The sequence below is a fragment of the Fomitopsis serialis genome (genome assembly GCF_022376445.1).
Source record: "Fomitopsis serialis strain Sig1Antser10 chromosome Unknown B0H18scaffold_15, whole genome shotgun sequence".
Classification (NCBI taxonomy): domain Eukaryota; kingdom Fungi; phylum Basidiomycota; class Agaricomycetes; order Polyporales; family Fomitopsidaceae; genus Fomitopsis; species Fomitopsis serialis.
The window spans coordinates 466,683-491,952 of record NW_025954975.1 but is presented as its reverse complement, the minus strand read 5'-3'; the positions used below and the strand labels follow the sequence as shown (position 1 = coordinate 491,952).

The window sequence follows — 25,270 nt, the reverse complement described above, 5'->3', positions numbered from 1 at the left end:
CAAACAAACGATACAGGCGAGGTCGTGACCACAACGGCGGCCGAATCATCTCCTCACAACAGACTTCGGGGACAACATGTCTCTATCTAGTGGGAACCTGAAGCTGAGTGAGTGAGTGCCCTGTCGCTCATTATTGATATCAGACGCACTTGTGGTTACGCACGTCTGACTCTAAAGTCACCGGCCTTCAATTACGGGACAGCAAAAATCGACCGTGAGCAGCATCAGGGTACGGGCCGTGCCGATCACTGCTACGCAGTGTTAGAACTCGGTACCGTTGTGAGTACACGATGCCCCTGCGGCGGCGAGTCCAGTGCCAGTGAACGGCGCCAGTAAACTCTACGAGTGAGGAGCTACATAACATCAAGATCCCTAGCCAACTTACGGAATCGGAGTCTGTAGCCAGCTGTAACTGCCTGTCGATATCCTCGGACCACCGAACAGCGTCGGTGCTGTGGACACGCCATACGAGCCACAGTATCCCCTAGCTTTGCATCGCGGATCACTGGATACGATGACGAATGTTGTACATGTGCCCTGGGTCGCCGTGCACCCCCGGGCACGCCCGCCTACTAAGGACAGCGCGTGTTGAAGGTACGATGCAGAGCTGGTGTGGGACACATGGCCTGCTGCAGACCAGCCGCAAATATATCATACTCATCAAGGCGCACCTTCATACTGGAACATCGACTAGCGCTTTCCTCGTAGTTCCACAAAAACCTTCGGGCGCAGAATGGCGCTGTATAACGAGAAGTTGAAGTTAATTGCGTGTGTAGCTTTCCACCCGTTGATCTCAGACACACTCACATTTACTCGCATCTAACTCTAGGGTCACTGGCCCTACAGGGGCGGGAAAATCGACGGTGGGCAGAGTCATCATATGCGCTGCCACAGGAATTGAGAGCTGAAAGACGTTGCAGTTCATCAATCATGTGTGTGGTTCAAACTTGGCAGTAGGAACAACCCTTCGGTCGTGTACGAAGGATATCGACGTCGCACATTGCATGATGGGCAATTCCAAGGTCGTGCTCATCGACACGCCGGGCTTCGATGACACGACGAAGTCGCAGGCGGACGTCCTCGAGGACATAGGCCAATTTCTGAAAAAGACGTAAGTAATACACTTGACTGTGACAATGTGGATGCCTCATGGCTCAGCTGGCCGTGCACCCACGTAGATATGAGGAAGACATCAAGCTGACCGGCGTCATATACATGCACCGCATCTCCGACCGCCGCGTTGGGGGCATCGCGCGAGAGAATTTCAGGCTCTTCAGGAAGATATGCGGCCCGGAGGCAATGAAGAACGTGTTCATCGTGACCACGATGTGGGAGGATGTTTCGGAGGAGGTTGGACAGGCGCGAGAGCAAGAGCTAGTGTCCAAGCCGATCTTCTTCCAGCCAGTCATCGCGCAGGGGGCGAGGATAGTCCGGCACCAGAAGACAGCACAGTCCGCCCAGTCGATCGTGTCTTCGCTCATTGTGAACGCCGCGAGGAGTCTTCAGATGCAACGCGAACTCGTGGAGGAAAGGAAGCAAGTGCCGGAAACCGCAGCGGGCTGCGACCTCAAGTCAATCCTCGTAGAACAAGAGGAGAGACACCAGCGAGAGATGCGGGAACTCAAAGAGGAGATCAAGGACGCAGAAAAGGCGGAGATCGCCCGGCTTAAAGCAGAGCTGAACAGAGTGAAGGATGATCTCCGGCGGGTCAAGAGAGAAGAGGAGAAGCTGCGCGGGGGCAACGGCCTCTTTCGTTTCCTACGAGTGGGATATCGCGTCGAGTACCGAGTTCTGTTTTGCTGGAAGGTTTACCATATCCTGGGGCCACAGTAGTGAGATCCTGGGCAGGGACGTTAGGCTAGTATGTACCACTGACACTGTAGCAGTATCCGGCGTATTCGTTGAAAGGCTTCACGAGAGAGGGGCACATCGATGGGCCCGGGTGACGGTACTACAGTATTTCTGATCCTCGTCAGCGGTGGTTTCAATAACTGACGGTATACATTAATTGCCAGTGGCGGGTGGGCGGCCCGGCGCCACTCAACGCTCAGGGCCGACCACAGCTTGCCCACAACAACTGCCTCATTACATACTGTCACCGGAAAGATATACTAGAGCGCGTGAGCCTATCTGTAACTCCGAAACTACGGGCTATTTTGACCAGCACATATCAAGACGTACGAAGAATGAAGAATTTGTAAACCGGTATCGCCTGGGCTGTATACGTTCCTGTCATCGACGTGGGCGCGCCTTTGACAGCGACTCGGACAAGCTCAGACGGGTGTGCATATGTGGATGTAGTTCATGGTGCGTGGTCGATTCGTGAAGCGACATACATAAACTAAGGTACATATATTAGGATCGTCGTCGCAGTGTGTGATTTGCGATGCTCGTCAACACGGCAAGTACGCATCCCCGCCGCTTCGATCCCCCGGGCCTGCGCTGCAGTGCCCAATGGTTTGCATCGCGACCGTACGGGTCATGCCGTTTGTCTTCTACGTGCCGCTCTTCGTGCCCGATCCCACCACTTCTGTCCGAAGGATTGGGCCCCGTCCGAGTCAGGATTCCGTCTGACAAGGGCGCCCGCGTCCTGTAGCCTTCCCTTCTCATCCTGCAGCTTCTCTCTGGCTCTTTCCAGGTCCATCTGCGCCTCCTTTAAGTCTTTCCTCTCCCCCTCTTCCAACAACTCGTCGAGCTGTCTGCGTAGGCGCTGCAGCTCCTCGCTTTGTTTGACTTCCCTCTTCGCAAGCTCCCCCAAAAGGATCATGCCAGCGGCCGTTTGTGATATCTTCTTGTCCTCGTTCATCGTCTCATTTTGTATCTGAAGAGACACAGGCTTCTGCTTCAGGAGATACGCCAGTATGGCGTCCGCGGATGATCGTTGGCCGTCGTGGGGCATGACGGAGGCACCCGCGTCTACAGCCTGCTTGAAGAAGTCGTCACTTTCGCGCAGCTCCTTCTCGCGTGCTTCGCGAATGTCTTTCCCAACTTGATTCCACATGTTTAGGACGATGACGGCGTTCGGCATCGAGTCTTTCCCGCAGAGGGCCTCAAACATCCTGAAGTTCCTCAATGCAGTGCCGCCCATCCTGTTGTCGGTGATGCGATGCAGGTACATAACGCCCTTGATCTTTATATTCTTAGAATGCCTGATATCTAACGTTAGTCACTGCAGGCGGTCCCGCGGCGCAACGAGATACACGCACAGGTCAGCCAAGTATTCGGCGATCATACTGAGTATTTCTCTGTCAGACTTCAACGTGTCGTCGAACCCCGGTGTATCGACCAGGACGACACGCTGTGATCCGACTTTGAAAGGCTCGGTTGGCTGTATGACAGCTGTCTCGGACTGGAGGCTCGTTCCTACTCCGAATTTGGAGCCACTGGCCAGGTTGAGGAACTACTTCCGATGAGACACCAACACTTCACTTCGGGGTCGAAACTGACCGTGGATTTGCCCGTTCCCGTTGGGCCCATGACACTACGATGAACTCAGTTGATATATCGGTGAGTTGTGCGAAGAATGCTCTTACATAATAATCGAGGACGGTGAGCCTTTCGCTAACCATACGATATCGTTGACGACAATCGGAAAGTTGTGTATAGCAGCAAGTAGCGAATGCGCCCTACGTGGGTATGGCTTAGGAGGCATTTCGACGTCGCGCGAAGACATGCAGGTGAAATGCGTCTCGTACACATGTCAACTTTGTATCTAGGCTACACGCCAAAGGCAGCCGACATCAATGAGTCTTGCAGCAATCTGCGGCAATGGGCAAGGTTGTGATTTGTGGCCAGTCGCCGCGCCGGTACAGCCTGAGACCGGTACGTGATGAAGCTTCGGAGACCCAACACACATTCAGGGTGCGTGCAGCTACCCGACGGTGTGTGGCGATTTCAACGTGGATAATGAACCTTCACTCACACGCAGTAGATATCGTCCTTCACTGCGTAACTTGCGTCAAGCGTCAGACGAGCGTCCGAGGTAGTGAACGCGGCGACCATGAGGCCAGCGAGTTCAGGCTATTAGAAGCCTCTGGGCACTGTCCTGGTTGGCCTCTCGCGCCACTGATAGATCTAGACAGTGACACTGTTCATGCTCTGCATGCAATGTTTCCGCTAGCACTGAACAATCTGCCCAAAGCGACCATAGATCATCGATCAAGACTGGCCCTCCTATGCGGCGTTCCACGCATACATGCAAGGTGATCATTATGTCAAGACTTAGCTGTTGCTGGCAGAAAGTCACGGATGCGTGCGTTTCATTGTCCTGCTGCGCCTTTTGTGGCTCGCGGATCATCGAACATGGGGGTTGCAAGATACACGTGCGACGGGACACAATGCACCTTCGCGTGCGGCCGCCAGTGCGTGTTACAGGTGCGGCGCGAAGCCACTTCCATACTTGCTATCTGAGCAGCGAGCAAAAATATATGATGCTAACGGACCAGGATGCGCCTTCATCATACCACAGCACTACTGCTTGCGCATATTCTTGACCATTGTCACCTTTCGGGAACACAATGGCGCTGTACAACGGGAACCTGAAGCTGATTGTGTGAGTCCCTCGTATTGATCACTGCCGCGCCCGCGCTTATTCGCGTCTGGTTCTAGAGTCACCGGCCCTACAGGGGCAGGGAAGTCGACAGTGAGCATAGTTTCACATGCCGGGCTTGATCGTAGAGGAGATATGACACACTACCCAGTTCATCAATCGCTTATGCGGTTCAGACCTGAAAGTAGGAACGAGCCTCCGATCGTGTACGACCAACATCGATGTCGCATCCTGCATGATGGGCGACACCAAAGTCGTGCTTATTGACACGCCCGGCTTCGACGACACGACAAAGTCGCAGGCGGACGTTCTAGAAGACATAGGCGGGTTTCTAAAGAGGACGTGAGTGACTGATCTGCCATTGGTGCGCATCCTTCGTGGCTGAGTCGAGTTCCACGCGTACAGATACGAACGAGACATGTTGCTGTCCGGAGTCATCTACATGCACCGCATCTCCGACCGGCGCGTCGGAGGAATCGCTGTAGAGAATTTCCGGCTTTTTGGGAAGATATGTGGGCCGAGCGCGATGAAGAACGTCCTCATCGTCACCTCGATGTGGGAGGACGTCCCGGAGGAGGTCGGAAGCGCACGAGAGCAGGAGCTGGCCTCCAAACCCATCTTTTACCAGCCGGCGATCGAGGCAGGAGCGCAGATGATCCGCCACTACAACCACGCAGAATCTGCCCGTATAGCAGTTTCGATACTTCTGGGCAATTCAGCCCAGATGCTCCAGATGCAGTACGAGCTCGTGGAGCAGAAGAAGCAAGTACCCGAAACCGCTGCTGGCGTTGACTTGCTCCAATTACTCAGAGAACAGGAGGAGGGGAACCACCTTTTGGACAAGGATCCGGGCGGCGTGCCAGTAGACTTTCGATTTCGATTTATTGATCGTTCCTCGGTTGCTCAGTATGAGCCCGTTGCAGACGATGAAATACTGGCACAACAATCACTTCGAGTGTACCTCGACAGCCACGCGGAGGCGCTTGGTCTCCTCGTTCAGTCGCTCGCAGCTCTGAGCTCGAGCTGCACGATCGACCAGGACAAGAACATCTTGGAGCTCTGCCGAGCAGCAATGTCGTCGAAACAGGGTATCAAGATAATGAAGAAATTCGCACAAACGGGGTACCATGACTTGGTCGTGAATCTTCTAGATGCTGTCAGTGTCGAACATCCTTTATGTCCAGTGGGCACGACCACTGACCCAAAATTCTGCACATACAGGTATTGGAGAGCATTATACCTTGGCAATCACCTCTGTACACGACAGTGTTTCACATGCTTCGCAAGCTGTGCGTAGAGTATGGCGTTATCCCGACGTCTTTGATTCTGCAACACCACTCCATCACATTGGAAACTGATCGGACCCGACCGCAAGAGAGTGGAGGATGCGCAGACATCTACCTAGGACGATGGAATGGACAGCTTGTTGGTGTCAAAGCCATCAGGACGTCTGAACGTGACTCTGTGGAGGTTTTATTGAAGGTCCGCTCACCAGGCATTATTGGCACTTACAAAGAGAATGTTCCTGATAGCATCTTCACGTTCTTCAGAGGATTGCTAGAGAAGCTGCACTTTGGAGGTGTCTCGCCCATCCGAATGTCGCTCCCTTCTACGGAATTGATCGTGAACAATTCGAGCTAAGCATGATATGTAAATGGATGCCCAATGGACATATCATCAAATTCTTGGGCAACAATCCGAACGCAAGTCGTCCGCCGTTGGTGAGTCCACAACTCTGAAGTACCTCTGCTTGTAAAGCTTGACAATGGAATACCGATCCCCGCCAGATCGCGGATGTTGCTTGTGGACTTGAATTTCTCCATTCAGATCTCGTTGGCATTGTCCACGGAGACCTCAAAGGAGTGAGTGAGCGGTATCATACATATCATAGTTGGATGCGGGGCGCTCATGATGTTTCAGGCGAATGTCCTTGTTGACGAACAGGGGCGGGCTTGTCTTTCAGATTTCGGGCTATCGACTACGCTCTATAATTGCGACACGCTGAATACTGTCAGTCAGCACACGGGTTTTCGCTCAACAATCCGTTGGATGCCCCCAGAGTTGCATGACCCGGAAATGTTTAGGCTGAATAGTGCAACTCCATCTAAGGCGAGCGATATATATTCCTACGCCATGGTTATGTGGGAGGTACGTGACAAGACCTTTTTCTGGCGAATCGATTGATTCCAGGGACTTTTAGATATTCACCGGGAAGGTGCCGTATGAAGATGTCAACTACGACGGGGCTGTCATTCGCAAGGTTATGAGCGGTGAAAGACCCCAGCGCCCAGTGGAAGTATCCGACGCTATCTGGTCTATCATGGAAGATTGTTGGAAGCAAGACTATCGCAAGAGGCCACCCATTTGGGAAGTACGAATTCGTCTGGAAGCGGAGTGGTACATGCAATTTCCATGCGGTCTCCGTACTGATACAGATCAGGCGGCCGAAGAATCGGGGATAGGCATATCTGACATAGGACAGAGGTCGTCGTCGAGTAACCTACTGCAGAGGATGCAGCAAAGATACTTTGCGGGGCTTGGGAGGCCAGTGCGCGGCAAAAGCGCTTCTACATGAGTCAAAGTAGGATGTTGGCCGTAGAGCACGACGCGTCAGCGAGATGGTGAGCGCCGCACTCTACTGTCCTCGGAACTAGACTGACCCAGTCCAAACCACCTTAAGATATCGCTCGGGTTCCGCCTGGCTCCTCAATTGTAGCTGTCAATATCTGTTGGTATCCATTCCATGGCACGATGAAGCACCTATTCTGGCAGTGTCGATCCGCTACCGTACCTAGTCTGAATGAGCACACACGTCCGTTCGGGTCACCTCAAAGAATGCCCAACGACATGTCCCAGGTGCTCTGCCATTCTTGGAACCGCACCGGCGACGGAGGATCGGCAACCGCCATCGCCTCGATCGTGTCTACGGTTGACCGCCTCACGCAGTTGGGAGGCTGGCGGCGTGTCATGACGTGCAGACCGGAATGCCTCATTTCCATATCTATCGAGACCGATTGCTACCCTCTGATTCTTGACGGCTGTTCACTAGAGACGTGAGAAGCCTTTCGGATACAGCCACCAAGATTTGCCCGGAGGCGCTCACTGCTGAGGCCTGAGGACCTACACGTTGCTCTGTGCACCACACGATCCTATTCTAGGTGTGGCCCAATCCTGTCGAGTCCCGCTTTACTGAGCTGCGTTGGGACAGCGCCGTCGTGGACAACATCGCTACCTTAACGAGGAGCAATGTGCAGCTACTGACCGCTGACGAAAGGTGCGGAAAGTTCCGGGACAAGATGTCGATCTGCGCCCATTGATTCGTACACTGTAGGGAAAGTTTAACACTCCCATAATACATTTGATACCATACAGTGTTTCAGGGGCACCCCGTACGCCAGTCACTACTCCACAAACGGTATCAATGTGAGTGCGTATTGAGTACTTACTGAAGTACTGATATCTTTGATGGCCGACACCCCTTCAGTGAAGCTTCAACCTGATTTCATTATCTTTCGCGGCGTATTGCACCCGTCAACAGATGATTACAACGTTCATGACTTATCCCCGTGACACTAAAACCATTGGAGATTCTGCTGGCTGAGATCGGACACCGTGACTGGGGGTCAGGCAAGTCAGCGTAGCTTATAGCTACAATTAGAAGTCGCTTGGCAGTCACAGAGCCTACTGGTCCGTGTGCCACCTATCGCTGAATGAACTTCGGTATTCCAGTCAACGCGGCGGACATGCAGAACGAGCCACACTGAAGCGCCGTCGTAAGGTCTGTATCTCGCGGATCATCGAACATGGGGGCCGCAAGATACACGTGTGACGGAACGCAATGTGCGACCGCCAGTGCGTGTTACAGGTGCGACGCGAAGCCACTTCCATACTTGCTATCTGAGCAGCGAGCAAAAATATATGATGCTCACGGACCAGGATGCGTCTTCTTCATACCACAGCACTACTGCTTGCGCATATTCTTGACCATTGTCACCTTTCGGGAACACAATGGCGCTGTACAACGGGAACCTGAAGCTGATTGCGTGAGTCCCTCCTATTGATCACTGCCGCACCCGCGCTTACTCGCTTCTGGCTCTAGGGTCACTGGCCCTACAGGGGCAGGGAAGTCGACAGTGAGCATAACTTCACATGCGGGGCTTGATCGTAGAGGATATGACATACTCTCCAGTTCATCAATCGCCTATGCGGTTCAGACCTGAAAGTAGGAACGGGCCTCCGATCGTGTACGACCAACATCGATGTCGCTTCCTACATGATGGGCGACACCAAAGTCGTGCTTATTGACACGCCCGGCTTCGACGACACGACAAAGTCGCAGGCGGACGTTCTAGAAGACATAGGCGGGTTTCTAAAGAGGACGTGAGTGACCGATCTGCCATTGGTGCGCATCCTTCGTGGCTGAGTCGAGTTCCACGCGTACAGATACGAACGAGACATGTTGCTGTCCGGAGTCATCTACATGCACCGCATCTCCGACCGGCGCGTCGGAGGAATCGCTGTAGAGAATTTCCGGCTTTTTGGGAAGATATGTGGGCCGAACGCGATGAAGAACGTCCTCATCGTCACCTCGATGTGGGAGGACGTCCCGGAGGAGGTCGGAAGCGCACGAGAGCAGGAGCTGGCCTCCAAACCCATCTTTTACCAGCCGGCGATCGAGGCAGGAGCGCAGATGATCCGCCACTACAACCACGCAGAATCCGCCCGCATGGTGGTGTCGACGCTTATGGGAAATTCGGCCCAGAAGCTCCAGATGCAGTGGGAGCTCGTGGAACAGCGGAAGCAAGTACCCGAAACCGCTGCGGGCGTTGACTTGCGCCAGCTACTCAGAGAACAGGAGGAGAGGTACCAGCGACAACTGCAAGACCTTGCGAGTGAGATGAAAAACGCGAACAGGGCGGAGGTCACGAAACTCAGAGAGGAGCTAAAGAAGACGAAGGAGGAACTGCGGAGGGTTAAGAAGGAGGAAGAAAAGATGGAGGTTGGCAGCGTGCGTCGACTCTTGCAAGCGGGATTTCGAGTGGAATTTCGGACCCTTCTCTGCTTGAAGGTGTACCGTGTCCTAGAGTCGTGAGGAACGGCGCACCAGTCCAGCTCACTTGCGACTTCCAGTGAGCTATCATGGCCGCCCCATCTGTCTCGTCACATTCCTCTCTTGTAGTTTGTACCGCGTTGCCGCCACGCTCAGTCTCATTCCCTTCGCTCGAGCACGTACTGAGGGCAAGTACTAGTCAGTATATCTCAGACACCCCTTAGAGTAGCCAATTCACCTTTGTTAATCTTCGCCCGTTCGCTACAACCACCATGCGCAGACTAATGGAGAGTGTAAGTGTTAGTTGAATTGAGCGGGGAGGAAAGACTGGTCTCACACGAGTCACATCAAATCGCACCACGTCCGAGTTCGTCGGCCATTCCCGGATATCTCGCCCCTATGCGTTCAACGTTTCATGCCTATCCAATGCATAAGGTATGAGAAGATGTACCGTTGTCTGTGTCCAGCAGCCTACGTGCTCAGTATAAGCTGACTTACAATCATATCCACGGTCTGACAGCCTCTACCAAGTGAAATAGAGCACGACATACTATACAGGTTGCACGTGCATCCGATAGTACACGTTACAGCTTCTCTACCCAATCACTTATGCATCCTTATTCTTGAGGAGTCGTAGATACCTGTGCACAGCTGAGAAGTCCTTCTCGGCAGCATCAGGGTCGTCCTCGATGACTTCTGCGTAGATCTCGTTCGCAGCGGTACCCAACGGCAGCGGCGTCTTCGTCGTCTCCGCGATGTTAATTGCTAGGCCCATATCCTGCAACCGGATTAGAGCGACTTCTATAATTCCAACCATGAGCCCTGGACGCACCTTGAGCATCAACCGCGTTGCGAATCCACCCTCGTAGTCTCGTTCACAAGGTGGGGACTTGTCCGGGACAGCACCAGGAACCGGATTGTTCACAGAGCTCGCCCAACACGCACCCGTCGAGCTATTGATCACCGACGCGAGCACCTTCGGCTCCAAGCCAAGCTTCTGGCCGAGCAGCATCGCCTCGGACACGACGATCTGCTGCACCCCGAGCACAAGGTTGTTGCATATCTTCGCCGCGAGCCCCGCGCCCGAGCCCCCGCAGTATATGATGTTCTTCCCCATCCGCTCGAGCGTCGGCGTCGCGAGCTCGAACGCGGTCTTCGTGCCGCCGACGAGGAAGCTGAGCGTGCCCGCTTTGGCACCGGCGACGCCGCCGGACACGGGTGCGTCGACCAGTCGCGCGCCGATCTTGCTGATGTCGGATGAGACGACCCGCGCTGTCTCTACGTCGAGCGTCGTCGAGTCGATGCAGAGCGTCGCGTGGACGGCCTCCTTTGGTAGCTTGTGCAGCGCGGGGAGGATACCGCCGGACTCGACGTAGACGGCTCTCACATGGGGGGTCGAAGGGAGCATGGTGATGATGGTCTGCGAGGCCATCAGGGCTCTGTCAACCGATGATCGTCCAGCTGGTGGGTCTAGTTGTGAGGAGGGATGCAAGGCTTACTCTTCGGGCGAGTTCGCGATATCGACCTGCGTACCGGGGAACTGCTTCGCGAAGTCCGCCGCGAACGCCTCAGATACAGCCGTCCGCGCATCGCAGACCACAAAGCGTGCGCTGCCTTCGTTCTCTACCAGGGTTTTCGAGAAGAGGTTGTAGGCCATGGGAGAGCCCATCCGTCCTAGTCCGATGAAACTGACTGAGTGCGAGCGTGTGGAGGCCAATGCCTGGGCAAGACAGCGAGCGGAGGGCCTCATGATGAGAAGGTGGTGGTCGAGGTCAAGGCGCTCGTCGACGGCGCCGGCAGTGATGAGGGTAATGGGTCTCTGAGTCGGAGTCTCCCAGTCTGCCCGACCTCGACTTCGCGTTCATGGTCGCGGTCAGCGGACCAGACGGCACGGACGCCTTGCTTAGGCTCCGGGCCTTCCCCACGGGAATAGGCGCCCCCGATCCAGCGTCTGAACAAGCCGATCTAGATCGACATCGAACGTGCCGGGTCCCCGGAAGGCTCCGGAGCATGCCGAGGTGCGGAGAATGCCGGTCCCTATGCTCAATGGCCGGACGCTGACTTATTGCGGCCTTGCGCAGCGCATGCAGTAATTTACTCAACCCAGCGCTGCAATGACTTTGCTAGCCTCTATCTATCACCGTGCATCTCTGCAGAGTCTCCCATAGTTACACAAGCATGAGCGGTGCAATTGCCCTCGCACCAACGCCGAAAACGGAAACCTTCCCACACGACGAGCCAAACGAGGGCGAAGAAAACGACCCTTTGATCGTAGAAGATGTCGCTGAAGATTCCCAATACGTTGTGCTAGATTCCGACAACATTCGACCTGAAGATCGCATGGGGGACAATTTCGCACAAATCGCTGCATACGTGAGTGCTAAACTTAGTCCAACGAGAAGCGTAGCTCACACTCTGATCCGGGGAAGGTCGCTGCAGGGGTGAGAGATCGCGCTCTCACATGAGGAGGTCGATTTACCCAGGCAGTCATAGGCCTTCCTTCTGGGAACTTGGTTGATCGTCTTCGTGAGCAACCCCGTCAAGCTCGGGTGGTTCTTTTGGCATCCCATACTCCAAAGTCTATCCATCTGCCTGTTGGCGTATGGTGAGTAACATCGCATTAGCGTCTAATCACATCGGGGATACGGTATACACCACTCGAATCGGCGCCCGATTATCTTGACAGCTATTTCCATATTGTCAGGTCTTCGCACCTGGTCTCACCCACAGTCGTCACTAGTCTGTCGGTCTTGCTGGGTCGGACATGGCCCAGAATGACCATATCATCGCCAGCGATGGTGAGAGCGCGCCAGGCCAAAGTCGGTGATGGACTCACGGCGGCGGAAACGCATCGTTTCCTCGGAACGTGCCAGTGTCTGGCTGGTCTCCCGCCTCCGAACGACATGATAGGATTTGTGCGTGTGAGTGCCGGCACGATGCCACTATACTCTGTGTGGTGTGAATGCCGATTCGAATCATCTTTTCCCGAGTCGCGTTTGACGCGGATGGTGGTTGATGGGATGGGTTTTAGGCATCGTAACACTTCAGCCGACTTCGCAGCCAAGAACAAAGGCGGCAGGCCTTACTCGCCATCAATATGCCATACTCTGTGGCAGCTACCCTGCACTATTACTCGGCACGCTGGCCATCTGGTGGAACAAGACTCTGCACGGGTCGCGTCATGCGACGACATGGCACGGCGTCAGTGTTGTGTTTGACCAAAGTGATGTTCACCGCTGACTGCGCGAACAGATTCTAGGCTACATCAGTGTGTTCTGGGTAGTCGTCCAGGTCTTCATCGGCGTTGGCAGCGTCTGGTTCAACGGACGTCTCTTCGGGGGCACCCCCAAAGCCAGGCTTGTATGGAAGTATCATCGGTACGTGCTAGGCTCTGTACCCCTGTCGTGCATATACTTACCGGTCTTTATAATGTGCAGACTTTCCGGATACCTACTCTACCCCTTGCTGCTGTTCACAGCATTTCTGGGAGGCCTCTGGTCACACTTCTCTACCGGGAACACGGTGCTCCCTGTGCGCATCGTGTTGTTTGGCGTAGCGCCGCTGGTGCTTCTGGTTGCTGTATACGTGCGAGTGAGGTATGTCGTCACGATCGCTCAAGTCTCCGGTACTGAAATGTATTGCAAGATTGTCCAAAATGAGTTTCTTCTAGTAGCTGGAAGATACTTGTACCACAACTGTAATATATGTCCGCGGGCGGTGCGACTTGTTACACGTACAAGGGTGAGGTTGACTGCAACGCCATGACATGGAACTTCGTATGATACGTAGTTCGGACTGGAAAAAGCAAAGCAGCAAACGTGCACGTCACAAGTCGTCTTCATGCCAAGAGGGAGACATTTACCGCCATATCAATCACTCGCATGGACTCGGGCGGGGGAGACGCGTAAACAGCGAGTACGGAGACAGGAAACCAGCAAGTGAAATCGTCATGGTTGGTGCGTATCACAGCAGAATCCATGATCGCTATTATGTAGTCCTCGGAGTGCTGTCATGCGCTGTGTAATATTGTCAGTCACTCGACTGGACCTTCTATGTACAATGGCTGCGTACCTTTGGGCTAAGCCATGCCAGATGATAGTCACCGTGTCTATTATGGATGCAAGACTCCTCTGTAGCTCGTTGAACACCTCTGATGACCGTAGCGCGTCGTTCACCGACAATTGAGCTCTGTTATGCGCCCGGTTGAATTCGACGCGTAGCTCCGGCAAGCGCGAGCCAGCTTCGGCACGCTTTCGCAGTGCCTCCTGAAACTCTATGAACATGGACAGACTGCTGTCTGCCGTCTTCGGCGCGTACTTCAGGACAATTCTTCGCAGGCGTTGGCATGGGACTACAGTGGGCGCTGGCTCGAGCGCGGGAGCAAAATGAAATTCGTCCGAGACTGCCAACCTTCTGTCATAAATTCCCAGATACTTGAGTTGTGGGAAAGCTGACAATGAGAGGGACCAGTCCTCCGAGGTTATGAGCGCAATGGCGCCGTTGAGAGTGAGAGCCTGCAAGGATGACGGGAAGAAGGAACTGAGCTCTAGCATGGCGTCGCGCAAGAGCGAAAATCGCCAACCCAGCGGAAACGTGGCTCGTAGAGTTGGTTCTCCGCCGAACGTGCCAACTGCCTTCGCGGAGATCTGAAAGCTATCTCGGTGCTCCCAAATCATTGCGAAGTGCACCTTCTCGAGGGCCGCCGAGTGCGTGGAATGCAGTGGTAACACGGCCCCGATTAATGGGGTACGAGAGCCGGAGCCAGCATTACTAGCGATGTGGTCCGTACCGTCCAACGAAAGCGCGGTGCGGTGCGGTAGCGATAGGTGCATCATCACGGATGCGATATCCAAACATAATCCCGATATTGAGAACAGGTTCATCTGCGGTAGCGACACCATGCGACTTGCATCGACCACTTGCGGAACCAACCTTCTCCCCTGCTCGTATGTGAACTTGAATTCGCGTAGCCGGACGCATCTCTCGAAAAGGTCTAGTAGTGAGGACAGGAACCCGTCCTCACGGCCGGTATGCTTGATATCCCAAAGGACCAATTTTGTTAAGTGAGGGATATACAATCTGTTTAAGGATATGTGAACGCCAGAGAGGATGATTGTACGGATGGCCAAGAGTGACTCCGAGCGGAAGTTGATGGGTTTGCTGGACCGGGTGATGCGGAAGCCAGGGTTAACCACCAGGCTCACGAACGTGAGTCGAGGTAAACAGGACTCCAGTAGTAATCGCACCAGACGACTAACGGCTGGTTCTCTCGGCGAATCCCAGCGGTCAATGTGGAGGTCCACATGTATGAGCCGTGAAAGATGCGAGCCCATCAGCTCAACGACTCGGCTAAGATCATTGCCGGGTCTTCCGAGTCCTCGAAGAAACCGTTCGTCCGTCCGAAAGTCCATAGAGATAGACGTGTTTTTCGAGCGTGCCAGACACAGCTCCATATACCGCACGTTTTGCAACAATGTGAATGAGCACCAGAGGAGAGGCGTCGCCGCAATGATGTCTCGCCAGTGTCTGCACACACCCATCGCTGTGGCTATCCATGACACGTCGTAATTTGGCGGAGAAGCGAGGCGGAGGATCTCGAGGAACAGCTCGTTGGGGATTTGCGTGATGGTGAGCGTTGAGTTATGCAGATTCTTGACGCTCAGTAGTTCCGTTTCGAGCTGATGCGCCCTAGCGGCGAGCCATTCGCGCATTTCTTGCCTGGAGCAGCTTTGTAGGCGTGTGCGATCGACATCTTGTAATGTAAGCGGCGCATCTTGAAGCAAATAATGCCTGGCCATCAGCGACCGAACCTGATTGTTACGAAAGGCTGTGAAACGCAACCAGGAATTTGCTGTCAGTATCCAATTCCGCGAACTGATCATGTCGCATGCGACACACCTTGGCTGATCCTGAACTATCGCAGCACGTCGACAGTATTGTGCACTCTGTCACCTGTGTAGAAGCTGGACACCTGCAGTCCGAATCAGAACGCTTGCCCGGTTACTACTGAATCTGGTCATACAAGGTTACACTGCTGTCAATGCTGAAGCGCTGACAGGCTGGCTGACTGGCCTGCCAACGAGTATGAGCAAGTGCGGAGGAGGAGCCAAGTAAGTTTAAGGAGAACCGCTTCGCCGCATGTTCCTGTCACTGCCAGCAAGGTTTTCAAGGTTTTGACCAAAACTGCTTGCATATTTGGTAATTACCGCTTATTTTTGATGACTTTCCTTCCTAAGTTACTTTCGGCTCGGATTTCAAACATCCTCCGAAGACACTCTGCTTTTTTCCATGTGCACAAATATTCTACTTACGTCCGCGTACGTATTATCTGCGGTGAAAAGGGTCTGCGGCTTAGGGCCTAGTACCTATCAGGGGAGACCAATTCCTGCTCGACTGGGAATGCAAACACAGGCTTCAAGTGACGAAAATCAGGGGCCGCGGCCTCCATAATCATCATTCATTGCACAAGATCTACCAAGCTCATGGTGGCCTCAGGAAGAGCTGAATCCAGCATCGAACAAACTCGCTCGTCAGTATATCTGTCAGCTTGTCGCCACGTTTTTGGTACTGATACTACTAGCGGACGGCACAGGCCATTGAATATGCCCGCGCAGTGCACGAGCTATTATATCGAACCCTCTTCATCTATCCGCAAGTCCTCCGCCCCCATCAGCGTCCTCCCACCAGATGTCCTCCTGATGATCTTCCGTGCCGTCCTCGATGTTGAGTCGGACTCGACAATAATGGCCTCATTCGCAGCGGATTGGGACGAACCAGATCCCTGTCTACCTCGTAGCGACCCAAACTTCAGGTGGCCGTTCCAGGAGTCGCTTACCTCCGTCTGTTGTCTTTGGCGAGAGCTGATGGCAAGCGTTTCCACCTTCTGGACATGCCTCGTTATTTGGATCGACGAGGAACCTCCACAGCTTGCAAGAATCCGTGACTATGTTACCTGGTCGCGAGACCGCCTCATCGACATTTACATCCTACGAAGAGATGCCCTGCGACCGCATACAAAGGGGGATCCTACAGAGAAAGCTCATGTAAAGGCCGTCATGGACGTGCTTTCCCCTCATATGAAGAGATGGCAAACTCTTCGCGTGCGGCTTCTCCATTCCAGCTCACTTCCACTCCCTCGCGTCGACCTTGTTGGGTGCGCGGACGAGCTGATATTGCTCAGGCTCAGCTCCGTGATCGACGACACCGTCGCAAGCATTGAAGCGGCGCCATCCCTGGATGGCGAGTTCCACGCCCCTAAGCTCTTGTGGCTCTACATGGGCGGTTTCCCCTTCCGCGAGGTGTACGTGAAGCCGTTTCCTCGGTTACCACTGCCACCTCGCCTCGACGGTGTTTATCTGCTGGAGTACGACTCGCATCACCCGCCTTTCCCGCTCGTCGACCTCTTGAGCTGTCTCGCCAGCTGCAACGGTCTCTATAAAGTCCAGCTCGCCAATCTGAAACTGGACTGCTCATATACCGGACCACCCATTTTGGAATCGACTATGACTTGGGATGTCATCGACTTCATCGATATGACGGGCAACATCATCTCGGAGTACAACCGACTCCTCGATTATTCGTACGCCGAGATGGCGTCGTACACGCGGTGCTCGATGGATACACCCGCTCAACTTGGAGACTCGTACGTAATCAGCATGGAAGGAATTGTAAATGCGATGGCACTGTTCAGCCTCCTCGCGGGTGCGCAGGGCCAGGAGTCGTGCCGCCGGGCCTGGTTCATTTCATGCGACGGCTTGTGCTCGGAGATCATACGTGCGCTTGCCATGCCAATACCGACACCCCTGGGAGAGTTCTGGGTCTGCCGGTACCTCAAGGGGCTCACGATCGTCGGATGCACGCAGTTTCGCAGCTCGGACCTGCGGTCCCTCTTCGAGGCGCGCCGCGACGCACACGCAGCAACCGGCTTCGTGGAGGATGACGAGCCTGGACACCTGGTGTCGACAGTGAACTTCCTGCACGTGCGCGATTGCTGCGAGCTTGCGCCGGAAGACAAGGAGTGGTTTCATCGCTACGTGGCCACGGTTCGTTGGGACGACTGGAGGGGAGGATACAACAACCCATCTTGAATCGGTAAACCCCGTCCACAGGTCCGAGGCGTGGACATCCCAGATGCACGGTGGAATCTTTGTGCTATTGCTCGGGAGTATGCTCTTTCTGAATTCGCAACCCATCATTGTCTCGTGACGCAGCGTACGGGCTAGCCTTGTTCTTGGGATACTTCATTGTCACCGGTTGCAAAGTTGGACTCGGCATTGTCGAGCAAGTAGAGCCATAGAACTCACGTACGTCTATCAATGCTTCGCTGTCATCAATGGATGCGACCTAGTAACATCGCCGATATCTTGCGGTTTGACAGGAACTTTACCCTGGCTACTTAATGTATCTAGCTCCGTAGCCATGATCTCCCCCGAGGCCGTCGCATCTCTCACCAGATGATCCCATTGTCTTGCACTACGTGTTCGGCGCTGCACATTCAAGTTGCTCCGAACTATGGACCCGGTAGGTTGGGGTGACATCCAATTAGGTCTCTTCCCAGAACTCTACATGCGTTATAGCGAGAGGTCATGTCAAGCGAGTCCATCTTCCGGGCACGCTTAGTCATCTCGGTCGGCGAGGAGCCCACATCGCTCGCAAGAGTCCGCGAATACCTCGCCTGGTCGCGAAGTCGTCTCATTGACATTTATATCTTGCGGAGGTATGACCTAGACCATGTACGGAGTCGGATCCTGCCTTAAAAGGCTCAGCAGAATGCTGTCACCGACGAGCTCTCCCTTCTCGTCCGTCGACCTTCCGAACGGTCTCATCCACTGCTGAGTCCTAGCTGTACAAATTACAGCTCCACTTGTTTTGGGTGCGCCGAGATTTTGGAATGCTGTTGTCGAAATCACCGACTCGGACTCCGAGATCGGTCGCTACAGGCTAACTGCGACTATGTTATATCGTCCGAAGCTGGTCGCTCAACCTGTTGGTGCAGCATACATACTTGACTTGCATTCAATGCGTTACGTGTATAACATTCTTGAACAAGCCCCTTCGCGAACTGGGTGTCATCATTCAGCAGTCCTCGCATGCAATGATTGAAGCACTCACCCGTTTCAGCCCACGACACCCGTAGTTCAGTCACCATCAATTAACAACATGACCTCCAGCGAGTCGACCATGCACTCCAAACTCGCCTGTATGTCATCAAAATCTGACGGCAAGCGGCCGATGACTCCGGAAGGCGTGAAGACTGTCTCGTCGGCCACAGGCTTAACCTGAAGACTGAGCGACTCCAGGGGAGTCTGAGCCGCGTCGCGCTTCTGCAGCACGCTGTACAGACTGGTGAGCAGCTTCCGACCACCGTCCTCTTCGTTCGGCTCATATCGCAGCGCCAGTTTGCGCAGACGCGGGCATGGAGTCACGGCTGGCGTCGGCTCCAGGGCCTGTGGAAAGGACTTCATGTCGCACTCTTCCGACATGATCTCCAGGTGCTCGAGATCCGGGAAGGCCGTGAGCAGCTGGATCCAGGTCTCCGTGTTGACGACGTCCATGACCCCACGGATGAGGAGCGTCTCCAAGGTCGATGGGAAAAACTTGCTGAGCTCACACATAACGCTGGGAAGGAGGTAATCATCGAACTCCGAGCCTGGCAGATGGTATACCATGCAGAGAGGCGGTATGATAGGGACGTCCTCGGCCGCATCAGGCCCGGGCGGTGGATTGCAGCCAGAAGCTTTCCAGGCCTGTGATTCCCAGAACTTCGAACGGTCTTCGTCCGCATGGACGGTGAGCTTTAGATGCTCAAACCGCACCATGACGTGCCGCACATCCCTGAGAGTGGGCAAGCGCGTCGCGTCGCGCGGCAAGACAGCGTCGAGGACCGGTAGATGTTCGAAGTCCGTGATCCCGTCAGCTTGAAGGTCGAGCAGCTCGACTGACAGGTGAGCACCCCGTGGTAGAGAGAGGTGTGCGAGGATCTCCGATATGTCTTTCGGTAGCCCGGAAACGAAGAAATGCTGCATGCAAGGCAATGGCACAACGCGATCTATTGCGACTGGCGGGATCCCAGCGACGGCCTCCCATTGTTCGTAAGTGAACCTCTCCAGGCCATCACATGCTTCAAGTACATCCAGGAGGGAGGCTAAGCAGCCATGATGGCGATCGTCGGGATGTACAACGTCGCTCAGTCTCAAGGATGTTAGGCTCGGCAATGGTAAACTAGTCCAAGCTATCGTGAGGCCAGAAAGCGAGAGGTTCCGAAGGTTAGGCAGGTGATTCTGCGTCAACTTCAGCGAAAACTCGGGCCCCGTCGCTAGGGCCATCGACCTCAGCCCTGGTAGGGAAGCTTCCAGCGTCCTCAGTAAAGCCTGGGGATCCTCGCTGCGGTGATTTGGATGGGACCGGTTCACATAGAGGTCTACGTACGAGATTCGTGGATGATGTGGCGCGAGGAGGGAAGCAATGGCAGGATAGTCAATTGCAGTGGGCACTCCATGGCGGGAAAATTGCATGCGTAGATGAAGCCTGATGCCTGTGTCGTCGGAGCGTGCCAGACAGAGATCTACGAACTCTGGCTGCTTCGATAAGTCAATCTCGTTCCATAGGAGAGGCGTCCGTGCGATTATGTCTTGCCAATAGCGACATACACCCATGGTCTTGGCCGTCCATGCTACGCTGTCGCGGGTCGCAGTGGCGATGTGGAAGATTTCGACTAGAATCTCGCTAGGCAACAAATTCACCGTGAGGGTTGAGTTGTGTAGAGCTCGGATGTTCGATAGATGGTGTTGTAAGGCCTGCGACTCTTTGTCAGAAGTCCAGTCACGGATTTCTTGTCTAGAGTGATCCTGCGGTTCTAATATGCGATCTTCAAGGTCGTCTGGCAGGGCAAGCAATGCGCTGTCAGACAGGCTCCACGTTTCGGCCATCCGAAGAGCTACTGGGTCCTGTCAGACAGCATTCGGTCAACTTGAATGCTATCACAGTGTACCACGTCATCATGAAAGTACACACCTCGAACAGACCAAGACTAGCCGTGAAGTTACAACCGTGCGTTCGTTGCGGACAACTTGAAGACATCTGGTTCTTTAACTTCTGTCGTCCCCGTCGGCATGAAGCCACTACTGATGCAGATGTCTGTTGTCCTGGAAGACACACTGCTCTTCCGCTCTTTGCATGCGATCCTCTTCTTTTGGCTCCAGGTATGGGAAGAGCGAAGTTCTCAAGTTGTGCTTCGTGGAGCCTGACATATATAACTTAAGCACTTGTAAAGCCCGCGCTCGATCTCACTCCACTGGGTCACGTTCGAGTCGACGGATGTGACCACTAGCACAGTGCGCAATCACTATAGTGGTATTTCCTTCTCGGAGGCGTTTGTCCAGGCCTTACGACCCTCGGGTGGTGTACACTGTGCTGCTTGGTCGGACCCTCTTTTCGAGGTGTGCACGGCGTGTACGGCTGCGCATAGAGGATCGCTCACGAGGAGGGGCAAGCCTCACAGAATTGAAGATTGTTCGTACGCAGGCTCGGTTGAGGCATTGGGAGGAAAACGGAACATGCCCACTCGACGCAATGTCAGATATGAAGCCATCAACGAGCACCTCAGCGGACGTACAGTACTAAGTATACATATGAGATAGATGCGAGGTCATGATTCAGAACGGTTAGCGAAGACAGGATACAACCAAAACGCCATCGCTCATCGCTTCTTGCTCTTCGCATTTCCATTGGCCTTTGCCTTCGGCTTCGGCTTGGATTTCGTTTTTGGACGAACATCTTCATCAGAATCGGCTCTGGTTGTCTCAACTTGCTTCTTGTCAGCTACAGTGAAAGTCAGCTCTGTGCTGCACCCCAATCCAAAGCATCGAACGAACCTTTGGCCGCCTTCCTCTCCAACTCATCCCAATCATCACCGTCACTATCGTCCGAACCGAAGTCCGAGCCACTGCCCTCGTCGGCGCTAGCATCGGAGCCATCATCGGAGAAGTCACTCTCGCTAGCTTGGGAGCTCTCCGACTGCTCCTCTTCAGCCTCGAACTCTGACTCGGAGTCCGAGACGTCGTCCGCATCGCTCTCCTCTCCACCTGCTGAGCCACCCAAGAAGGTCCAGCCACCGTGCTGGAAAAACTCGTAAGGATCCTCGTTGATGGTCTTCATGATGGGTCCCCAATTCAGGTTGACCGGACCTTCGCTTAGCGGGATGTCAACAGAGCTAGGAGAAGGCAATCAGGACGGTGCAACACCATGCAGAAGCCGAGATACATACTCAAGCCACTGCTTCACATCATCGAGTTGTGAGCTTGGGATGGAGTTAATGTGGAGCGGTGTTTTCGTAAAGTCTTTGAAGATGAGCACCATATCGAACTGCTTGAGACCGAACTGGACACGCTCCAAAGAGGCGATCTCAATGTCAGACAGTGTGACGACAAGGAATGGAGGATCCGAGAGGTGGACGAGGCACTCGGTTGTTGGCTGCAGCCGGACGTTGGTACGGAACGGTACACCTTCGAATGAGAGCTCGCGGAAGGGAATGTCAGGTTCGAGTGTGTCGCCGGTCTAACCCGCTCGTCAGCGCATCTCTCACAGAGCAACGAGAACTGTGACGTACCGATGCTGTTGCCGCCTCTGCGATCTTCTCTGAGAACGAGCGGAACTCCTTGTTCAGGATCTGTCTCCGCTTCCGCTCTTGCTGCTCAAGTTCCAGCTCGTCCTCATCGCCGTACCTGTACTTCCGCTTCCGGTTCCCGGTCTCGTCGAATTGCACATCGGACGCCTCGCGGAAGAACTGCACGTCGTGTGCTTTCTTTTTACCGATGATGATAGGAGCCTTGAGATGAATATGAATGATCACAAGCAGTTCGTGATCACAAGGCTGGAAGAAGAGGTGCTTGACATTGCTGAATAGGATATCTGAAAGTCACCATCAGCAGATAGCTAGGTGTAATGCGGCGATAGCACACGTACCAACTTTCTGAGATCCCATCGGCGACTGGTATCTCAGACCGTTCTGGTGGATCTCGACTTCACCCGGTAAACGTTTGCCATCTAATGCAGGCCGAATGAACACCTCGGGCAACTTCGCAGGTCTGCGGCCTTTGATCTCGACGAGAGTGTCTTGCTCGATCACGTCGGCCATCTCTTTCTTCTGCGCCTCGCGCTTGTTCACCTCTTTCTTGAGGTCTGTGATCTGCTTCGAGAGCGTATCGAAACGGTGTCCATCCGCAGACCGATATGTCACAGAACGGATGAAGGTGGCATCCGGGTCCTCAAACGGCTGCAGGAAGTCAGTTTGCCTCGCTCGGGTTAATGGAGCGCCACACTTACTGTATCCTCCTTCTTTCCCGCAAGTTGACCTGGCGTCTGGAAGTTGACCCGCAGATAAGTGAAGTCGCCTTCCTCATTCTTGCTGACGTTCTTGATCGTGTTGATATGAAATGGCACAGCGTACCCATGAATAGGAAGAATGATGGTTTGCGCTTTCCGGTCAACAAAGATCTGACCAGACATCAGCGTAGTTCATCTACACAGCTAAGGAAACATACCCGCAGACTCTCTGCCTCCTTCGGCAGAGCTGCCTCACCCTTGTAGCTTTGGAAACGCTTCCACCCTTTACCCTCATTACGCCCAGTTCCTCCGCCACCTTCCGAGTACTTTGTCAATCCCTCGTCCTGCAACCGTTGGTGTAACTCTTTCTGATGCTCCGCAATCCTCGCAGTCGCCGTATGAATGGCCTCCTCCTGTGCGGCGCCTCGGGTCTTGTTACGGAGCACCTTTCCGCCGGCCATCTTGTTCTTGACAGGTGACGCGTTCCCGTTCGCTTTCGTAGTTGAAGGCTTCTTCGGAGGCGCAGCCTTAGCATCGCCATCATCGTCTTGGTTTAGGAAGAACATCGTATCTTTGATGGACTTGACGCCAGACGTAAGGCAGACAGCCTTCTCGTTCGATACTTGAACCGCGTCAACGAGCTGCAAGGAGTACCTAGGCGAGAGGTTAGCTTCATGCTCCCGCACAATAAGTTTCAATACATACTTTTTGCCGTCGTGCTCAAGGCCAGTGAAGCCCAGCGCAAGGTTGAAAATCATTCCAGAGTGCAGTTTGCGCACGTTCTTGGCCGAGAGCAGATATTGCGAGTCACGGAACTCCATGCCCATCTATTGACACATGGAATGAGCAAGCTGGTCACGATCGACAACAAGCATGTTGATATACCCCATGTCCCACGTTCTTCACGAAGTTCTTCTCCAGCTCAGGCTTCTTGTCTCGGACATACTGCAATGCGTGCTGATACACCTCCCGCCCGACGGCACCGTCCTTGAGCTGGCTGAGCATCTCGGACTGTAGCGAAAGTAATAGTGCGTAGATCGCTTCCTGTTCCTATGGGGCCGGTCAGTACAACGGTCATAAAACTGAGTATTCACTCACCTTCGATGGGTCTACGATGAAGCTTCGGCCAAGGTTGGCGCAGTAACCCTTGTAGCGCATGCCGAGGCTCACTAGGAACACACCTTTGTGCGCTATGTCGTCCGACGATGATTCCGCAGCTGGGCTTAGGTCGTACCCACTGCTCGTCGTCTGTGACTGAATGATAGGGGTGTAGCAGAACTCTGTCGATGCCCAGTCCACGTCGGTGAGCCCCTTGCCCTTGCTCCACACTTTCATGTCGGGCCCTTTGGCGTTGTCACCCTCGCCATAACCCAACCGCGCCTCGATCTGTTGGGCGAATGTCTCATGGCTGATCTTCGACTCCCTGTCCAGAATAGTCTCCAGTTTTGTGACCGTGTAGTGTGTCAAGAGAGTTGACGTGAGGCTGGCCGCTGTCCGGACGGATTTCTGCTCGGCACATCAGACCGTGCATCGCTAACAGTCGCAGACAAGACGCACCAGCTCCTCGTCGTCCTTCGCCGCCATAAAAGAAGACACGGCGGGCACAATGTCAACAAGCGCCGGTTTCTTATCCACTGCATCCAATGTTTTCGCCCACTCGTCAATCAACTTCCCGGACCGCGCCTCTTTTGTCAATGTGCCGACGCGCTTGTTAGCAGTGTAGGCCTCCAAGAAGCGCGGCAGGGCGTCCGTCGGGGGGTCCTTGGCTTTTGCTTGAACGAAGATATCTATGGCCACCGGAGCGCCAGAATTTTTGATTTGGGAGAGAATCTTAGCTGTAGCATTATGAGCACAATGACAACGTATCTCGATCAAACCATTTATCGACGTACCTTTGGACGCCGAACAAAGGATGCAGATTCGGTCCTTGAGGAACAGCATAAAGGTAGAGGGGAATTCATAGCCCAGAAGCCATGTCTACGCGACTCTGGGCTCAACGAAATCCCAATGGACTCTCAGCAAGCACTTACCTGGAGCGCAACACCCTTCCGGATAGGCTCGTCTTCTCCTGCCGGGTCGCCTGCCGGTAGAAACATAGCATCCACATCAGCTATTGAGCTATAGTCGCTCTCATTGCTTGCATTCTAACGCTGATAAGTAAGCCATCATCGTCAATTTGGAGGTAGTCTGCGCACACACATTCCACGCGTCGAGGATGATTTGGAGACGTCGATTGAAGAGAGATGCATTCAGTTGCACAGACATGACTCGTCCGGCTAGAATACAGTAGGATATGAGTGTGCAGGACGAGAGAGGTGACGGTTGAAGGCAGGAGAACGCGTCCTGTG

At 54.1% G+C, this 25,270-nt stretch overlaps 12 protein-coding genes across 12 annotated transcripts; 7 read left to right on the top strand and 5 right to left on the bottom strand.

Annotated features, from left to right (window-relative positions):
* Window positions 1–830: 830 nt before the first annotated feature.
* Window positions 831–1,833, top strand: B0H18DRAFT_872477 (P-loop containing nucleoside triphosphate hydrolase protein; the record flags this gene model as incomplete). The annotated part of the gene is made up of 3 exons (XM_048040230.1): window positions 831–863; window positions 921–1,111; window positions 1,179–1,833. Coding segments are annotated over 3 exons (879 nt in total), but the record flags the coding sequence as incomplete, so codon positions are not given.
* A 558-nt stretch (window positions 1,834–2,391) lies between these two features.
* On the bottom strand, window positions 2,392–3,584 carry B0H18DRAFT_930123 (P-loop containing nucleoside triphosphate hydrolase protein). The gene is made up of 3 exons (XM_048041702.1): window positions 3,448–3,584; window positions 3,207–3,400; window positions 2,392–3,149 (listed from the first exon to the last, which is right to left on the bottom strand). Exons 1-3 carry the CDS (start codon window positions 3,475–3,477, stop codon window positions 2,480–2,482), a joined length of 894 nt encoding a protein of 297 aa, XP_047896442.1. The 5' UTR covers window positions 3,478–3,584; the 3' UTR covers window positions 2,392–2,479.
* A 1,025-nt stretch (window positions 3,585–4,609) lies between these two features.
* On the top strand, window positions 4,610–5,345 carry B0H18DRAFT_860054 (P-loop containing nucleoside triphosphate hydrolase protein; the record flags this gene model as incomplete). Its single annotated transcript, XM_048039700.1, has 3 exons — window positions 4,610–4,642; window positions 4,701–4,891; window positions 4,955–5,345. Coding segments are annotated over 3 exons (615 nt in total), but the record flags the coding sequence as incomplete, so codon positions are not given.
* Window positions 5,346–5,824: 479 nt separating this feature from the next.
* On the top strand, window positions 5,825–7,124 carry B0H18DRAFT_1143797 (kinase-like domain-containing protein; the record flags this gene model as incomplete). Its single annotated transcript, XM_048035669.1, has 5 exons — window positions 5,825–6,013; window positions 6,082–6,270; window positions 6,337–6,411; window positions 6,470–6,697; window positions 6,750–7,124. The coding sequence occupies 5 exons, from the start codon at window positions 5,825–5,827 to the stop codon at window positions 7,122–7,124; spliced, it is 1,056 nt and encodes a 351-aa protein (XP_047896440.1).
* Window positions 7,125–8,557: 1,433 nt separating this feature from the next.
* B0H18DRAFT_952988 (P-loop containing nucleoside triphosphate hydrolase protein) lies at window positions 8,558–9,785 on the top strand (the record flags this gene model as incomplete). The annotated part of the gene is made up of 5 exons (XM_048042156.1): window positions 8,558–8,592; window positions 8,649–8,682; window positions 8,739–8,929; window positions 8,993–9,557; window positions 9,729–9,785. 5 exons carry the CDS (start codon window positions 8,558–8,560, stop codon window positions 9,783–9,785), a joined length of 882 nt encoding a protein of 293 aa, XP_047896439.1.
* A 420-nt stretch (window positions 9,786–10,205) lies between these two features.
* B0H18DRAFT_992217 (3-hydroxyisobutyrate dehydrogenase) lies at window positions 10,206–11,481 on the bottom strand (the record flags this gene model as incomplete). The annotated part of the gene is made up of 3 exons (XM_048045112.1): window positions 11,099–11,481; window positions 10,432–11,038; window positions 10,206–10,377 (listed from the first exon to the last, which is right to left on the bottom strand). The coding sequence occupies exons 1-3, from the start codon at window positions 11,347–11,349 to the stop codon at window positions 10,207–10,209; spliced, it is 1,029 nt and encodes a 342-aa protein (XP_047896438.1). The 5' UTR covers window positions 11,350–11,481.
* Window positions 11,482–11,905: 424 nt separating this feature from the next.
* Window positions 11,906–13,769, top strand: B0H18DRAFT_992213 (uncharacterized protein). The gene is made up of 7 exons (XM_048045111.1): window positions 11,906–11,972; window positions 12,029–12,040; window positions 12,093–12,204; window positions 12,631–12,800; window positions 12,852–12,976; window positions 13,037–13,195; window positions 13,245–13,769. Exons 1-7 carry the CDS (start codon window positions 11,940–11,942, stop codon window positions 13,267–13,269), a joined length of 636 nt encoding a protein of 211 aa, XP_047896437.1. The 5' UTR covers window positions 11,906–11,939; the 3' UTR covers window positions 13,270–13,769.
* Window positions 13,770–14,992: 1,223 nt separating this feature from the next.
* On the bottom strand, window positions 14,993–15,310 carry B0H18DRAFT_872474 (uncharacterized protein; the record flags this gene model as incomplete). The annotated part of the gene is made up of 1 exon (XM_048040229.1): window positions 14,993–15,310. A coding segment is annotated over one exon (318 nt), but the record flags the coding sequence as incomplete, so codon positions are not given.
* A 600-nt stretch (window positions 15,311–15,910) lies between these two features.
* Window positions 15,911–18,083, top strand: B0H18DRAFT_992199 (uncharacterized protein). Its single transcript, XM_048045110.1, has 3 exons — window positions 15,911–16,128; window positions 16,192–17,902; window positions 17,977–18,083. The coding sequence occupies exon 2, from the start codon at window positions 16,202–16,204 to the stop codon at window positions 17,684–17,686; it is 1,485 nt and encodes a 494-aa protein (XP_047896435.1). The 5' UTR covers window positions 15,911–16,128; window positions 16,192–16,201; the 3' UTR covers window positions 17,687–17,902; window positions 17,977–18,083.
* Window positions 17,870–18,492, top strand: B0H18DRAFT_121022 (uncharacterized protein). The gene is made up of 3 exons (XM_048036356.1): window positions 17,870–18,119; window positions 18,180–18,315; window positions 18,368–18,492. Exons 1-3 carry the CDS (start codon window positions 18,053–18,055, stop codon window positions 18,432–18,434), a joined length of 270 nt encoding a protein of 89 aa, XP_047896434.1. The 5' UTR covers window positions 17,870–18,052; the 3' UTR covers window positions 18,435–18,492.
* A 244-nt stretch (window positions 18,493–18,736) lies between these two features.
* B0H18DRAFT_1209168 (uncharacterized protein) lies at window positions 18,737–20,824 on the bottom strand (the record flags this gene model as incomplete). The annotated part of the gene is made up of 2 exons (XM_048036309.1): window positions 20,613–20,824; window positions 18,737–20,545 (listed from the first exon to the last, which is right to left on the bottom strand). Exons 1-2 carry the CDS (start codon window positions 20,676–20,678, stop codon window positions 18,737–18,739), a joined length of 1,875 nt encoding a protein of 624 aa, XP_047896433.1. The 5' UTR covers window positions 20,679–20,824.
* Window positions 20,806–25,244, bottom strand: B0H18DRAFT_1209167 (FACT complex subunit SPT16). The gene is made up of 14 exons (XM_048036308.1): window positions 25,122–25,244; window positions 24,953–25,066; window positions 24,815–24,899; window positions 24,480–24,757; window positions 24,021–24,428; window positions 23,808–23,972; window positions 23,628–23,749; window positions 23,141–23,576; window positions 22,923–23,093; window positions 22,563–22,872; window positions 22,207–22,508; window positions 21,865–22,154; window positions 21,473–21,810; window positions 20,806–21,419 (listed from the first exon to the last, which is right to left on the bottom strand). The coding sequence occupies exons 1-14, from the start codon at window positions 25,185–25,187 to the stop codon at window positions 21,298–21,300; spliced, it is 3,207 nt and encodes a 1,068-aa protein (XP_047896432.1). The 5' UTR covers window positions 25,188–25,244; the 3' UTR covers window positions 20,806–21,297.
* Window positions 25,245–25,270: the final 26 nt, after the last annotated feature.

What these genes read in the sequence shown, in the direction of transcription:
- B0H18DRAFT_1209167 (XM_048036308.1), bottom strand. Translation starts at nt 25,187, where the DNA reads ATGTCTGTGCAACTGAATGCATCTCTCTTCAATCGACGTCTCCAAATC. An exon ending in TCATCGTAGACCCATCGAAG is followed by an intron (nt 23,973 to 24,020) that starts GTGAGTGAATAC and finishes CCGGCCCCATAG; the next exon opens with GAACAGGAAGCGATCTACGC. An exon ending in GATGGGATCTCAGAAAGTTG is followed by an intron (nt 22,509 to 22,562) that starts GTACGTGTGCTA and finishes GGTGACTTTCAG; the next exon opens with ATATCCTATTCAGCAATGTC.
- B0H18DRAFT_992199 (XM_048045110.1), top strand. Translation starts at nt 16,202, where the DNA reads ATGCCCGCGCAGTGCACGAGCTATTATATCGAACCCTCTTCATCTATC.
- B0H18DRAFT_992213 (XM_048045111.1), top strand. Translation starts at nt 11,940, where the DNA reads ATGGGGGACAATTTCGCACAAATCGCTGCATAC. An exon ending in CATCTGCCTGTTGGCGTATG is followed by an intron (nt 12,205 to 12,630) that starts GTGAGTAACATC and finishes GATGGGTTTTAG; the next exon opens with GCATCGTAACACTTCAGCCG. An exon ending in ATGCGACGACATGGCACGGC is followed by an intron (nt 12,801 to 12,851) that starts GTCAGTGTTGTG and finishes CTGCGCGAACAG; the next exon opens with ATTCTAGGCTACATCAGTGT.
- B0H18DRAFT_930123 (XM_048041702.1), bottom strand. Translation starts at nt 3,477, where the DNA reads ATGGGCCCAACGGGAACGGGCAAATCCACG. An exon ending in CGGGAACGGGCAAATCCACG is followed by an intron (nt 3,401 to 3,447) that starts GTCAGTTTCGAC and finishes CATCGGAAGTAG; the next exon opens with TTCCTCAACCTGGCCAGTGG. An exon ending in GCCGAATACTTGGCTGACCT is followed by an intron (nt 3,150 to 3,206) that starts GTGCGTGTATCT and finishes GTTAGATATCAG; the next exon opens with GCATTCTAAGAATATAAAGA.
- B0H18DRAFT_121022 (XM_048036356.1), top strand. Translation starts at nt 18,053, where the DNA reads ATGATCCCATTGTCTTGCACTACGTGTTCGGCGCTGCACATTCAAGTT. An exon ending in TGCTCCGAACTATGGACCCG is followed by an intron (nt 18,120 to 18,179) that starts GTAGGTTGGGGT and finishes CGTTATAGCGAG; the next exon opens with AGGTCATGTCAAGCGAGTCC. An exon ending in GACATTTATATCTTGCGGAG is followed by an intron (nt 18,316 to 18,367) that starts GTATGACCTAGA and finishes AAGGCTCAGCAG; the next exon opens with AATGCTGTCACCGACGAGCT.